General features: G+C 39.5%; 1 protein-coding gene across 3 annotated transcripts in view; it reads right to left on the bottom strand.

The window, feature by feature from the left end:
* The window catches only part of CCDC3 (coiled-coil domain containing 3), a 145696-nt gene that overhangs the window by 99995 nt on the left and 30369 nt on the right, over positions 1-15332 (bottom strand). The window contains exon 1 of one of the 3 annotated variants that reach the window (XM_040451426.1): positions 12910-13251. The exons of the other annotated variants lie outside the window; for them this stretch is intronic. Within the exon in view, the coding sequence (XP_040307360.1) occupies positions 12910-13128 (219 nt within the window). The 5' untranslated portion in view covers positions 13129-13251. Of the gene's footprint in view, positions 1-12909; positions 13252-15332 lie in introns of those variants that run through there. 3 annotated transcript variants of the gene reach the window in all.

The following is a 15332-nucleotide window of genomic DNA, read 5'->3' as shown; positions in this document are numbered from 1 at the left end:
TTTCCCCTCTCCCCCACCTGCCTCATTAACCCTCAGTTTTTGTATTTAGAATCTCATATGGTTTGCCTCCCTCTCTGTTTGTAACTATGTTTTCCCTTCCCTTCACCCATAGTCTTCTGTGAAGTTTCTCAAATTCCACATATGAGTGAATACATATAAAATCTTTCTTTCTCTGACTTAGCCTCACACCCTCCAGTTACATCCACGTTATTGTAAATGGAAGATTACATTCTTTCTTATTACCAAGTACTATTCCATTGTATATATAAACCTTCTTGATCCATTTGTCAGCTGATGGACAGTTAGGCTCTTTCCATAATTTGGCTATTGTTGAAAGCAGTGCTATAAACATTGGGGTACATGTGCCCCTATGAACCAGCACTCCTGTATCCTTTAGATAAATTCCTAGTAATGCTATTGCTGGGTTGTAGGGTAGTTCTATTTTTAATTTTTTGAGGAACCTCCACACTGTTTTCCAGAGCAGCTGCACCAGTTTGCATTCCCACCAACAAGCATCTAACTCTGGACTTCAGTCCGGGTCATGGTCTCAGTCTGTGGGTTTGAGCCCTGAATCAGGCTTCACCTGGTCTGTCACTCTCTCTCCCCTCCCCCACTCTCTCTTGCATAAGTGCTTTCTCCCTCTCTCAAAAAATTTAAAAATTAAAAAAAAAAATAGACTGTTATATACATAGGATGTTATATATAAATCTCATGGTAACCACAAAACCAAAAAACCTTCAAATAGATACACAAATAATAAAGAGAAAGCAATCCAAGCATAACAGTACAGTCATCAAAGCACAAAGGAAAAAAAAAAAGAGCAAGAGAAGAAAGCAACAGAGTAACTACAAAACACCATATAGAAAGACAAACTCAAACTGGGTTAAAGACCTAAAGGTGAAACCTGAAACCATAAAATTCCTAGAAGAAAATATAGGCAATCATTCCTCTGACATTGGCAAGAGAAACACCTTTCTAGATAGGTCTCCTCTGGCAAGAGAAACAAAAGCAAAATTAAACCACTGGGACTACATCAACACAAAAAACTTTTGCACAGCAAAGGAAACAACAAAATGGAAACCTACTGAATGAAATAGATATTTGCTAATGATATATCCAAATAAGGGTTAGTATCCAAAATATATAAAGAACTTCCACAACTCAACACAAAAAAAGCAAATAATCCAACTTAAAAATGGGCAAAGACGGGGCACACCTAAGTGATTCAATTAAGCATCTGACTCTTGATCTCAGCTCAGGTCATGATCTCACAGAGATGGAGCCTGCATTGGGCTCTGCACTGACGGCATGGAGCCTGCTTAGAAGCCTGTCACCCTCTCTAACTTTTTTTTCTTTTTTACTTTTTTTTTTCCTTCCCCTCCCTCCACGGTCTTCTGTTAAGTTTCTCAGGATCCACCTAAGAGTGAAAACATATCGTATCTATCTTTCTCTGTATGACTTATTTCACTTAGCCTAACACTCTCCAGAGAGGGAGAGAGCCAAACCATAAGAGACTCTTAAAAACTGAGAATAAACTGACGGTCGATGAGGGGTGGGAGGGAGGGGAGGGTGGGTGATGGGCCTTGAGGGGGGCACCTGTTGGGATGAGCACTGGGTGTTGTATGGAAACCAATTTGACAATAAATTTCATATTAAAAAAAAGAATCCTGTCTCTCCCTCTCTCTGCACCCCCCTCAGATAAATAAATCAACTTAAATTTTTTTAATTAAAATTTTTTTAAATGGGCAAAGAACCTGAATAGACTTTTTTTTCCAAAGAAGATATACAAATGGTCACTAGACACATGAAAAGATGTTCAATATCATTCAGCATTAGGGTAATGCAAAGTAAAACCACAAAAGGCATCACTTTACACCTGTCAGAATGGCTAAAATCAACAAGACAAGAAATAACATGTATTGGCAAGGATGTGGAAGAAAAGGACCCCTGGTGCACTGTTAGAAGGACTGCAAATTGATGCGGCCATTGTGGAACATAGTAAAGAGGTGAGGTTTCTCCAAAAAATAAAAATAGAATTACCATATGATCCAGTACTTCCACTACTGAGTATTTACCCAAAGAAAACAAAAACACTAATTTGAAAAGATATATAGGTTTACTGCAGCATTATTTATAATAGTCAAGATACAGAAGCAATGCAAGTGTCCATCCATAGACAAATGGATAAAGAAGATGTGGGGTAGGGGCACCTGGGTGGCTCAGTTGGTTAAGTGTCCAACTTCGGCTCAGGTCATGATCTCCTGGTTTGTGGGTTTAAGCCCCACATCAGGCTCTGCGCTGACAGTATGGAGTCTGCTTGGCATTCTCTCTCTCCCTCTCTCTCTCTGACCCTCTCCTGCTCCAACTCTGTCTCTCTCAAAAATAAATAAAAACATTAAAAAAAAAAGATGATGTGGGGGTATATATATTCAAAGGAGTATTAGTCATAAAAAGGATATCTTGCCATTTACAACAATGTCGATGGATCTAGAGAGTGTAATGCTAAATGAAATTAATCAGTCCAAGAAAAACAAATACCATACAATTTCACGCATATATGGAATTTAAGAAACAAAACCACCAAACAAAAACAGAGAAAAAAAAAGTCTCTTAAATACAGATACCAAACCAGTTGCTGTCAAAGAAAGTAGGGTGAGGGACTGCGTGTATTAAAGACAATTAAGGGTACACTTATCGTGATGAGTACTGAGGAATGTATAGAATTGCTGAATCATATTGCGCACCTAAAACAAATATCACACTATAGGTTGATTATACTTGAAAAAGTAAAATTCTACAAAAAAAAAAAAAACCCCACTAATCAACAAAATGGAAGTGCATAGCTACTAAGAATTACTTTAAATGTAAGTCATCTAAATGCTCCTCTAAAAAGACATAAGGTGACAGAATGGTTCAAAAAAGTAAGACTCATCTATATGCTGCCTATAAGAGATGCACTTCATAGCTAAAGACATCTACAGACTGAAAGTGGAGGAATGGAAAAAAGATATTCCATGCAAATGGAAATTAAAAAAAAAAGTCAAGGTAGCAATACTTAGTAGACAAAACAGACTTTGAAACAAAGACTGTCACAAGAGGCAAAGAAGGGCATTACATAATGCCCTTCTTTATCATTAAATCAATCCAATAAAAGGACATAACAATTATAAATACCTATACACCTAACATAGGAGCACATAAATACATCAAGCAAATATTAAAAGACATAAAAGAAATTGACAGTAATACACTGAGAGTCTTCAACACCCCATCCACAGTATTGATATATCAACCAGACAGAAAACCAATAGGGAAACAGTGGCTTTGAATGACATGTTTGACCAGATGGACTCAACAGACATATATAGAACATTTCATCCAACAACAGAATATACAATCTCTTCAAGTGCACATGGAACATTCTCCAGTATAGATCACAAGTTAGGCCACAAAATAAGTCTCAATAAATTTAAGAGGACTAAATTCCTATCAAGCATCTTTTCTGACATCAAAAGTATGAAACTAGAAATTATAAGAAAAAATTGGAAAAAAACAAATACATGAAGGCATAACAATATGCTACTAACCCGCCCATGGGTCAGGAAAGAAATCAAAAAGGAAATCAAAAAACACCTAGAGACAGATGAAATTACAGACACAATGTTCCAAAATCCAGGAAACATAGCAAAAGCATTTCCAAGGGAGATGTTTATATCAATACAGGCCTATGTCAAAAGAAAATAAAATAAAAATCTCGAACAATCTAACTTTATACCTAAAGCAACTAGAAAAAGAAGAACAAAGCCCTAAGTTGGTAGATGGAAGGAAATAAAGATCAGAGGAGTAATAAATAATATGGAGACTAAAATTACAATAGAAAAGATCAATCAAACTAAGAACTGGTTCTTTGAAAACATAAACAAAACTAATAAATCTTTAACCAAATCAAGGAAAAAAGAAGACTTACATTCAGAAATGAAACAAAAGTTGCAACTAACACTACAAACATACAAAGGGTAAGAATACTACCAACGATAATATACCAACAAATTGGAAAACCTAAAACAAACAGAGAAGTTCCTAAAAACATACAAACTTCCAAGACTGAATCAGGAAGAAACAGAAAATCTGAACAGACTCAGTTATGAAACTAACTCAGTAATAAAAAAATTCCCAGGGGCGCCTGGGTGGCGCAGTCGGTTAAGCGTCCGACTTCAGCCAGGTACAATCTCACGGTCCGTGAGTTCGAGCCCCGCGTCAGGCTCTGGGCTGATGGCTCGGAGCCTGAAGCCTGTTTCCGATTCTGTGTCTCCCTCTCTCTGCCCCTCCCCCGTTCATGCTCTGTCTCTCTCTGTCCCAAAAATAAATAAACGTTGAAAAAAAAAATTAAAAAAAAAAAATTCCCAAACAAAAGTCCAGGGCCAGACACTTTCACAGGTGAATTTTACCAAACATTTAAAGTTAGGGGCACCTGGGTGGCTCATTCAGTTACATGTCCGACTTCGCCTCAAGTCATGATTTCACGGTTGCTGAGTTAGCGCCCTGCATCAGGCTTTGTGTTGACAGCTCGGAGCCTGGAGCCTGCTTCAGAATCTATCTTCCTCTCTCTCTGTTCCACCCCCACTCATTCTATCTCTAAAAATAATAAATAAAACATTTAGAATAATCTTAAAAAAAATAAAGTAGAGTTAAAATAAAAAAACTAAAGGAAGTTTTCCAAGTCCATTCTACAAGACCAGCATTGCTCTGATATCAAACCAAAGACACTACAAACAACAACAACAAAAAAACAAATAAATAAATTAAAAAACAATAGGCCAATATCCCTGATGAACATAGATGCAAAAATCCTCAACAAATTATTAGCAAACTCAATTCAAAAATTAATTAGAAGGACCATTCACCACAATCAAGTGGGAAATATTCCGGGGATGATCCAATACCCACAAAACTGAACATGATACACCATGTTAACAAAAAGAATAAAAACAAGATTATCTCAATAGATGCAGAGAAAGCATTTAACAAAATTCAGCATCCATTTATGATAAAGAATTTCAACAAACTGAGTAAAGGAACATACCTCAACATAATAAAGGCCATGTATGAAAAACCACAGGTAACATCATATTCAACAACGTAAAACTGAAAGCTTTTCCCCTATAATCAGGAACAAGACAAGGATACCCACACTTGTCACTTTTATTCAACATAGTACTGGAAGCCCTAGGCAGAGAAATTAGACAAGAAACAAAAGGCATCCAAACTGGTAAGGAAGAAGTACAACTTTCCCTATTTGCAAATGATAGGACATTAAATATAGGGAACCCTAATATGCAAAATTAATACACAGGCATCTGTTGCATTTCTATACACTAATAATGAACAATAAGAAAAATTAAGAAAACAACCCCACTTATAGTCACACCAAAAACAGTAAAATGCCTAGGAATAAATTTAACCAAGAAGTTGAAACGTCTATACTGTGAAAATTATAAGGCACTGATAAAATAAGTTGAACACAAATTAATGGAAAGACATACCATGCTCATGGATTGGAAAAGTAAGTATTGTTAAAATGTCCATACTATCCAAAGAAATTTACACATGTAATCTAATTCATATCAAAACACCAACAGCACTTTTTCACAGAAACAGAACAATCCCAAAATTTGTATGGAACCACAAAAGACCATGAATAGCCAAAGCCATCTTGATAAAGAATGACAAAGCTGGAGGTATCATCTTCCCACATCTCATACTAATCTATAGTAATCAAAACAGTATGGTACAAGCACAATAATAGACACACAGATCAAAAGAACAGAATAGACAGCCCAGAAATAAACACACACATATGTGGCTAATTAATCTACAAAAGAGAAGGCAAGAATACACTACAGAGAAAAGATGGTTTCTTCAATAAGTAGTGTTGGAAAAACTGAACAGTAACATAAAGAATGAAACAGGACTACTTTCTTATACCATATACAAAAATAAACTCTAAATGGATTTAAAAACTCTAAATGTAAGCCCTGAAACTATATAAGTCCTAAAAGAGAACATAAGCAGTAAACTCCTAGACATCAATCTGAACAGTATATTTTTCCATCAGTCTCCTCAGACAAAAGCAACAAAAGCAGAAATTTAAAAAATGAGACTACATAAAACTAAAGCCTTTTGCATAGTGAACCAAATCAAAAGGCAACCTACTGGATGAGAGAAAATATTTTCAAATGATCTATCCAATAGGGGGTTAATATCCAAAACATAAAGAACTCCCATAACACCAAAAAACAATCCAATTTAAAAATGTGCAAAGTACCTGACTAGACACTTTTCCAGAGACATACAGATGGCCAACACATATGGAAAGATGTTCAACATCACTCTCATCAGGAAAACGCAAGCCAAAAGCACCATGAGGTTGCACCTCAAGCTTGTTAAGACAATTATCTAAAAACTAGAAGATACCATGTGTTGGCAAGGTGTGGAGAAGAAGTAGGTCCCTCATATGCTGTTGATATGAATGTAAACTGGTGCAGCCACTAAGGAAAACAATGTAGAACTTCCTCAGAAAATTAAAAATAGAACTACCATGAGGTCCAGCAATCCCACCTCTGGGTATAAACCCAAATTGGATGAACTCAGTACCTCAAAGAGCTATCTGCACTCACAAAATTCAGTGCAACAGTTTTCACAAGAGCCAATATACAGAAACGACCTACATGTCCATTGACAGATAAAGGGATAAAGAAACTGTGGTGTATATATACAACAAAGGATTATTTAGACCTGCCATTTGCAACAATGGATGAAGGATGGACCTTGAGAGCATTATGCTAAGCGAAATAAGTTAGAGTAGGACAAATACCATGATCTCATTTACATGTGGAATCTAAAACAAACAAACAAAAAACATACAATGAGATACCACCACACACCGATTAGAATGTCTATATTTTCTGACCATACGAAGTACTGAGAGGAACAGTTGGAGCTCTCATATATTGCTAATGCAAATAAACATCACAGCCACTCTCAAAAACAATTTTTCAGTTTCTTACCAAGTTAAACATACACCTACCTTCTAGCCCAGTGAACCTATCCTAGGTATTTACCCAAAACGTACTGAAATTGACGTTCATACAAAAACTTGTACATGGATCTTTATGGATGCTCCGATAGCCTAAAATCGTGAACTTAAAGTCTCTTCTCAACTGAGGACTAGATCATTAAAACCGTGGTACCTCCCTACAATGGAATACTCAGCAACTTAAAAAAAAATGAATAAATACAAAACAAACAAATTTCAAGTGCATTATGCTAAGTAAAAGCAACCAAGCTAAAAAAAAAAAAAAAGCAACATACTGTATGATTCCACTCATACGGCATTCTGGAAAATGCACAACTAGTGTTGGAGAACAATTCAGTGGTTCCCACAAGTTCAGGTTAGGGAAGGGTCTGACCAAAAAAGGGCAGAAGTGAGGCTCTTTGCAGTGATGGCACTTTTCTGCACTGTGGTTGTAGTTGTCGTTATACAACCATGGGCATTTATCAAAACTTGTAACAGCATATAAAGACAGCAAATTTTACTGTGTATGGATTTTAGATACTTTAGAAAATCAGAAAGAGACAGAGATCTCTCTGGACAACAGATATCTCTGGATGAGAAACAGTTTTCATTTAACAAATGTTTAAGGCCCATAAAAAATGGACCAAATATACAACAGTAAATAAAATAGATCTCCCTACCCTTGGATAGTTTAGTCTACTTGAGCAGGCAATGTCTCCAGAGTGGGAAAACAAAGACCAAGTGGTGTGAACAGAATGGCCGCCATCTTTAAATACAACAAGACACCTCCCCTCAACTACTCTGCCCTGTCATCTGCAGCCTTATATGTATTAAGCCATCCACAGAACAACTTCATCAAAGAGTTGTCCACCCTCACTCATCCCCCATAACCCTACTCCCTCTTTTAGGGAAGTTTAGGTTCTCATTTAGACCACCAAAGAGAGGTTGCTCTTCAGTCATCAATTTACTTGACTTCTCAACAGATTTTGGCTCTGTCAATCACTCATACTTATGCAAATACCCTGTATCCATGACTCTCCTACTTTTCCCTTTCCCTGTCTGACTGCTCCTTCTCAACCAGGTTTAGCATCCCACAAGGCTTAGTCCTACCCTAGGGCCCATGCTCTGCTCTTCCTATGTATTCCCCCTTGAGAGTTTCATTCATATTCAGTCTCAACGGACACCCAATTATTGTTAAGTCCCAAAGGTCTATCCTCCACTCAGAGCTCTTCTCAAAGCTCCAAACTTAGAGATGCAACCACCTATTCCAGATCTCACTTGGCTCAAAATGACTCAGATGGTTCAAATACACTGCAACCCAGTATGTCCAACATCTGCCATATGAATTCCTCCACCAAACCTTTCCTGCCTACATTTCTCAGTGTTGGTCCTGGCATGCGGTTTACCTGTCAGAAACACAGGAGTTATCTTTGACCCTCGCCCACCTCCTTTCCCACAAAACCATCAGCAATACCTACTAATTTCATTTCCCAAATCACTCTCCAATTTGCCTCCTTTACTCCATCCCTACTGCCTCTACCCTAGTCCAGCAACTGTCTGGTAGCTTTATAACCACTACCTGTTCTCACCACATCATTTGGATTTCCTCCAATCCAGTTGGTTTTTTCCAAATGTAAATTTGATCCCATCACCCCTCCTTTCAGAACACAAAAGGCTTCCCATTCACAGAACAAAACCTAAATCTTCACTAGGTCTGGCACTGCCTCAAGCTCTTGCCTCATCCTTCTTACTCCCTTTGCTCCAGACACAAGAGCTTTCTTTCATGCCCTCAAATGCACGATGTACTATGCTACCACAGGGCCTCTCTCCACAGACTGTCCTCCTTTGGATTACACTCATCTCTCCCTGATCCCAACATTAACTAGGAGGTCACTTCATCCATCACATTTTAGCTCCAGTATCAATTCAGGAGAGAAGACTTTCTTAACCCTTAAGTCGAGGTCAGATTTTCTCTTTTTATTTATTTTTTGGATCATTTGCTTCCATTAAAAATTATGAAGTCACTAATGGGGTCTTTTGATTGTGTCAATCACCAACAATAGGACTATAAGCTTTAGGAGATCAGGGACTTTGTATTTTGCTCAACGTTGAAAGTCTAGCACCTAACACAGCAGCTGCTTTATACTAGGTACATAGTATTTGCTAAAAATTGGACTCAGCAATCCTACAAAACGAGGTATGTATAATATCATACATGTCTGCATTCTGTAATAGCAATGTCCTATTAACCACCTATTAACCCAACCACCTATTAACAGAGAGCTTGATTAAATATATTGTGACACTCGGGGCGCCTGGGTGGCGCAGTCGGTTAAGCGTCCGACTTCAGCCAGGTCACGATCTCGTGGTCCGTGAGTTCGAGCCCCGCGTCAGGCTCTGGGCTGATGGCTCAGAGCCTGGAGCCTGTTTCCGATTCTGTGTCTCCCTCTCTCTGCCCCTCCCCTGTTCACGCTCTGTCTCTCTCTGTCCCAAAAATAAATAAACGTTGAAAAAAAAATTTAAATATATTGTGACACTAAAGAAACTGATCCCATTCACAACTGCACCAAGAACCATAAAATACCTAGGAATAAACCTAACCAAAGATGTAAAAGATCTGTATGCTGAAAACTATAGAAAGCTTATGAAGGAAATTGAAGATACAAAGAAATGGAAAAACATTCCATGCTCATGGATTGGAAGAATAAATATTGTTAAAATGTCAATACTACCCAAAGCAATCTACACATTCAACGCAATCCCAATCAAAATTGCACCAGCATTCTTCTCGAAGCTAGAACAAGCAATCCTAAAAGTTGTATGGAACCACAAAAGACCCCAAATAGCCAAAGTAATATTGAAGAAGAACACCAAAGTGGGAGGCATCACAATCCCAGATTTTAGCCTCTACTACAAAGCTGTAATCATCAAGAAAGCATGGTATTGGCACAAAAACACACACATAGATCAATGGAATAGAGAACCCAGACTTGGACCCACAAAAATATGGCCAACTAATCTTTGACAAAGCAGGAAAGAATATCCAATGGAAAAAAGACAAGTCTCTTTAACAAATGGTGCTGGGAGAACTGGATGGCAACATGAATAATGAAACTAGACCACTTTCTTACACCATACACAAAGATAAACTCAAAATGGATGAAGGACCTGAATGTGAGACAGGAAACCATCAAAACCCTAGAGGAAAAATCAGGAAAAAAACCTCTTTGACCTCAGCCACTGTAATTTCTTACTTGACACATCTCAAAGGCAAGGGAATTAAAAGCAAAAATGAACTATTGGGACCTCATGAAGAGAAAAAGCTTCTGCACTGCAAAGGAAACAATCAACAAAACTAAAAGGCAAACTACAGAATGGGAAAAGATATTTGCAAATGACATATCAGACAAAGGGCTAGTATCCAAAATCTATAAAGAACTCACCAAACTCCACACCCAAAAAACAAATAATCCAGGGAAGAAATGGGCATAAGACATGAATAGACACTTCTCTAAAGAAGACATCCAGATGGCCAACACGCGCACGAAAAGATGTTCAACGTCAATCCTCATCAGGGAAATACAAATCAAAACCACACTGAGATACCACCTCACGTCAGTCAGAGTGGCCATAATGAACAAATCAGGAGACTATATAGATGCTGGAGAGGATGTGGAGAAATGGGAACCCTCTCGCACTGTTGGTGGGAATGCAAACTGGTACAGCCACTCTGGAAAACAGTGTGGAGTTTCCTCAAAAAATTAAAAATAGAACTACCCTATGATCCAGCAATAGCACTGCTAGGAATTTACCCAAGGGATAAAGGAGTGCTGATGCATAGGGGCACATGTACTCCAAAGTTTATAGCACCACTTTCAACAATAGCCAAATAATGCAAAGAGCCTAAATGTCCATCAACTGACAAATGGATAAAGAAGATGTGGTTTATATACACAATGGAATACTACTTGGCAATGAGAAGGAATGAAATCTGGCCATTTGCAGCAACATGGATGGAACTGGAGGGTATTATGCTAAGTGAAATAAGTCAGGCAGAGAAAGACAGATACCATATGTTCTCACTCATATGTGGGTCTTGAGAAACTTAACAGAAGACCATGGGGGAGGGGAAGGGGAAAAAAAAGTTACAGAGAGGGAGGGAGGCAAACCATAAGAGACTGTTAAATACAGAGAACAAACTAGGGTTTGATGGGGGTGGGGGAGAGGGGGAAATGGGTGATGGGCATTGAGGAGGGCACCTGTTGGGTTGAGCACTGGGTGTTGTATGGAAACCAATTTGACAATAAATTATATTATATATATATATATATATATATATATATGCACACACACACACACACACACACACACACACACACATGGTGACATGCATACAATGGAATACACTATGCAGCTCTTTAAGGCAACTTGATCTGCATTGGTATGGAAAGATCCTCAAGATCTATTTGTGAAAAAAGTCAAAGTATAGCAAAGTGTATAGAGTGGGCTGCCATTTGCGTAAAAGAACACAGTCAATATACAAGTACGAATTCTTTCTTGGATGAAAATACTCATTAAACATTTATAAGAAACTAGTAACAGTAGCTACTTGGAGGGTAGGTGGGAAATGGGTGGGTGGGTGTCAGAGATGAGAGAGAAACTACTGACTACCATTTTATACTTCTAGATTTGGGGACCCTCGTGAGCCACTCAACATGTGCAAATTAGGTTATTAACTCAAAAAATATGAGTCCTTGTCCCGTGGAATACCCAAAACCCCACATCAGAACACTCCCAGAAGTCAGTCTGTCACACTGCCTTAAAAACATCTCGGATGTTTTTAAGATACTGGGACTGGCCACCTCCTCTACTGAGCCAGCCCCATGATCATCCCAGCTCAAATATGCCAACGCTATTTGGGAAAGGGACGGTCTTCAAAATCTCCCCCCAACTCTGGCATCTGTCCCAAATGGACAGATCCCTTTTATATTTTCATACCCCAAATTACTGTTTTTAGGTTTATTTTTAGACAGAGAGAGCACTGCGCACACACACGTGCTCACATGGAGGGTGGGAAGGGGGCGAGGCAAAAGGAGAGAGAGAATCCCAAGCAGGCTGTGCACCATCTTGGCACAGCCCAAAGCAGGGCTCAGTCTCGCAAAGCGTGAGATCATGACCTGAGCCAAAATCAAGAGTTGGACACTTAACCAACTGAGCCACCCAGGCGCCCCTTTACCCAAAACTATCTTAACCTTTACATTCCACAACCATTTTGGCCACCCTGTATCTCTACGTCTTAACAAATAGAGTTAACCATCAAAGAAGTGTTAGCTATAGCAATCATTTCCTTGAGGACTTTTTCTTCTCCCTTAAAAGACTGCCAGAGCCTTATGCTATCAACAACATTAATGATATAATATTCATAACAGCTCTCATGTATTGAGTACATACTCCGTCAGGCACTATGCTAAGGGCTTTACATATTTTCATTTTTTTTACATAGCTAAATCATATTGCATCAACCCTATGATGTAGATTGTTTCCATTTTACAGGAGAGGAAACTGAGGCACTGTGCCCACCTTCAGTCCATCTTTTTCTCTCACTTTATGAGGATCCCAATACCAAGTAGTAAAGGCTCAGGAAGCTACAGTTTATGAACAGTGTTCTGTTTTGGTTTTTTTTTTTTTTTTTTTAACTGCAGAGGAGTGGAAGGGATAATACTCTTTGGTCTGGGCTTCTGGAAGAGTATTCTTGACTCATTTGGTCACAAAATTCAGACAAGATGCAGCTTTTCTATTACTTTGCTGTGACTTAGGGCACTGCCATTTCTTACCCTATTGTCTTCCTGGATCTCCCAGTCACTGGAAAAAGTTGCCAGGTGCTGCCCTTGAGAACAATTCGAAAACTGGAAAAGGCTGGAAAACATCCTTCTGTTCTCTTGAGTGTCTGGAAAGATGGCATCTTGGAAATTGACTCCGTGAGGCAAGAGGTTATAATTTTCATCCATCCTAATGGGGGAAAAAAAAAGCAGAACTGCAGACTGGACAGCCATAGGGTACACCAGCTTTAATCAACAGTTGTCAAGACCGTGACAATCTTGCCTTTACACCACCATGTCTCTCATGGCTCTCATTAGAGGACTTACTATTTCTAATGGTTTCTCTGCCTCACATTGCACGAATCTATCCTTAAGGTTTTCCAACAGATGAGTTTGGGTGAAGGGTTCGGGAGAGGGGATGCAGATGTGTTGGTCTATTTGTATATCGCCCAAGTGGCCTTTCTCACAGGGTGTCCCTTGTTTCTTGATGAAAGCAAAGCCAGTTATAAGGACCAGTTATAAGCCAGTTGTAAGGTTCGAATCCTGCCATTGCTACTTGTCTTCTGACAGAAGACACAAATTTCCTAAATTCTCTAAGCTTCACTGTGCCAGTCTGTAAAAAGAGGAGAATAGCACCTTCTTGGTGATAGTGTAAGAACTGCATTGTAAAGTGAAGAGGCGCCTGGGGGGCTCAGTCGGTTGAGCATCGGACTTCGGCTCAGGTCATGATCTCCAGGTTTGTGGGTTCGAGCCCCACGTCGGGCTCCGTGCTGACGGCTCAGAGCCTGGAGCCTGCTTCAGATTCTGTGTCTCCCTCTCTCTCTGCCCCTCCCCTGCTCAAGCTCTGTCTCTCTCAAGAATAAACATTTAAAAAAAAAGTTTTAAAAAAGAGAGAAAGAAAAAGTATCTGGCATGGAGTGAGTGCAGTTCAGATGTTAACATTTTTACAAAGGACCAATTGCCTGTTGCAAAGATAAATCACGCAGAGACAGGGCAGGTAGAAGTTAACCTCCAGCACAAAAAGGTGGTGCAGGGCGGACCAGGGAGCGGCCACTGCCGCTTTCCCCAGTGACAGTGCCCAGAATCTGTTCTTGCCTCACTGGGTCCGGAGTAACAGCGGAGGAATGATTTGTATGCAGTTGTTAGGACACTTCAGGGTAACACAGCTCTGTGAAATGGAAATCTGTCAGACTACCAGTTGACTCTGTATTTCTGCCCTAAGTTTTTGTAAATATGTCAAAGAGAAAGAAGGAAGAGCTGGCTGACCACCACAGAGCCCCTGGACAAAACTCTTTCATGATAAAATCAGAAAATAAATCATGTCTGCTCAAGTTCTCCAGCTCTTACTTCTTTGGAAGATAAAGTTTCAGTGATTAATAGCTTTATAGCTGGGTTCTCGGTGTCCTTCCTAAAGAAAAATATGAAAAATCTAAGTTTCTTTGTATCAAGAAGAATATGGTCTCACTCCTTGCTGCCTTTATTTAGAAACTATATTGCAACAGCAATTAAAAGAAGAAAAACAACTTAACCTAGCTAAACCACGGCAGCAAACACAAAGCACGCCATGTATTCTAAACTTAGAGATCTGGCTTCGATACAGAAAACATGTGTTGCCACGAGCTTATGAACGCCCCTCGGTGGACCTTAAGGTTTTCTTTCCCAGAGTGGTGGGAAATCTCAAGAGCTAAAAGTGATCTGCAGACTGAGGTCATAGTCATTCCAAATGTTCTTAGTGCTACTTTATGGACTGAGAAGACTGGAACCATCACTAGTGTTAACTGTGGATCAATTCACTCACTCGCTTGACACGTAGGTTAGATTCCAGTTCCATGCTCCTCTCAGCTGCTCTGTGTCACTCTCATTCAATTGGAGACAGCCAATGCATTTAGGGTTGCACCTGCCAGTCTCTATTTCAAACTTGAAGCCCATTGACTGAATTCTTATACACGTGAATTCCATCATGACTGCAGGCCACTTCACGAAACTTCACAAGATTCCAGGAGTCTCCAGTCAGAGAGGGACTTCCAGCCCGATTCATTTATTCTCTTCCAAGCACTGGGAGAGTGTCTTCCCCCCCACCCCCCAGCAGGCCCCCACACAAACCTCTGCTATTCTGAAAAGCCCAGCACTGAGGTCTGCCGGTGGTGGACAAGGGGGGGGAAACAAAGGGACAGCTGGGCTGCCATTCGCATGGTTCCTATCTTGGCATTTAAGCAGGGAGGGGAGGGGGGGCGGGATGGCAGAGGGACTATTTGTTCTGCCTCTAACCTGTCCCAGGTGTTCTGCATGATTACTGTGTGTTAGTCTCCACCAACCTTCTCACATTATGAAAGGGAGAGTATGGAGGTTCTTCAGAAGGCAACTTGCTCAAAAATCACACGAAGAGCAGAGCCAGAACTCCAACAGTCTGATTTCAAAGTTTGTTTCTTTTTTTTTTT

This window comes from Herpailurus yagouaroundi, unplaced genomic scaffold, assembly GCF_014898765.1.
Source record: "Herpailurus yagouaroundi ecotype Mexico unplaced genomic scaffold, PumYag 203, whole genome shotgun sequence".
Classification (NCBI taxonomy): Eukaryota; Metazoa; Chordata; class Mammalia; order Carnivora; family Felidae; genus Herpailurus; species Herpailurus yagouaroundi.
The sequence above is the reverse complement of the archived record's forward strand: the minus strand, read 5'-3'. Positions and strand labels throughout refer to the sequence as shown.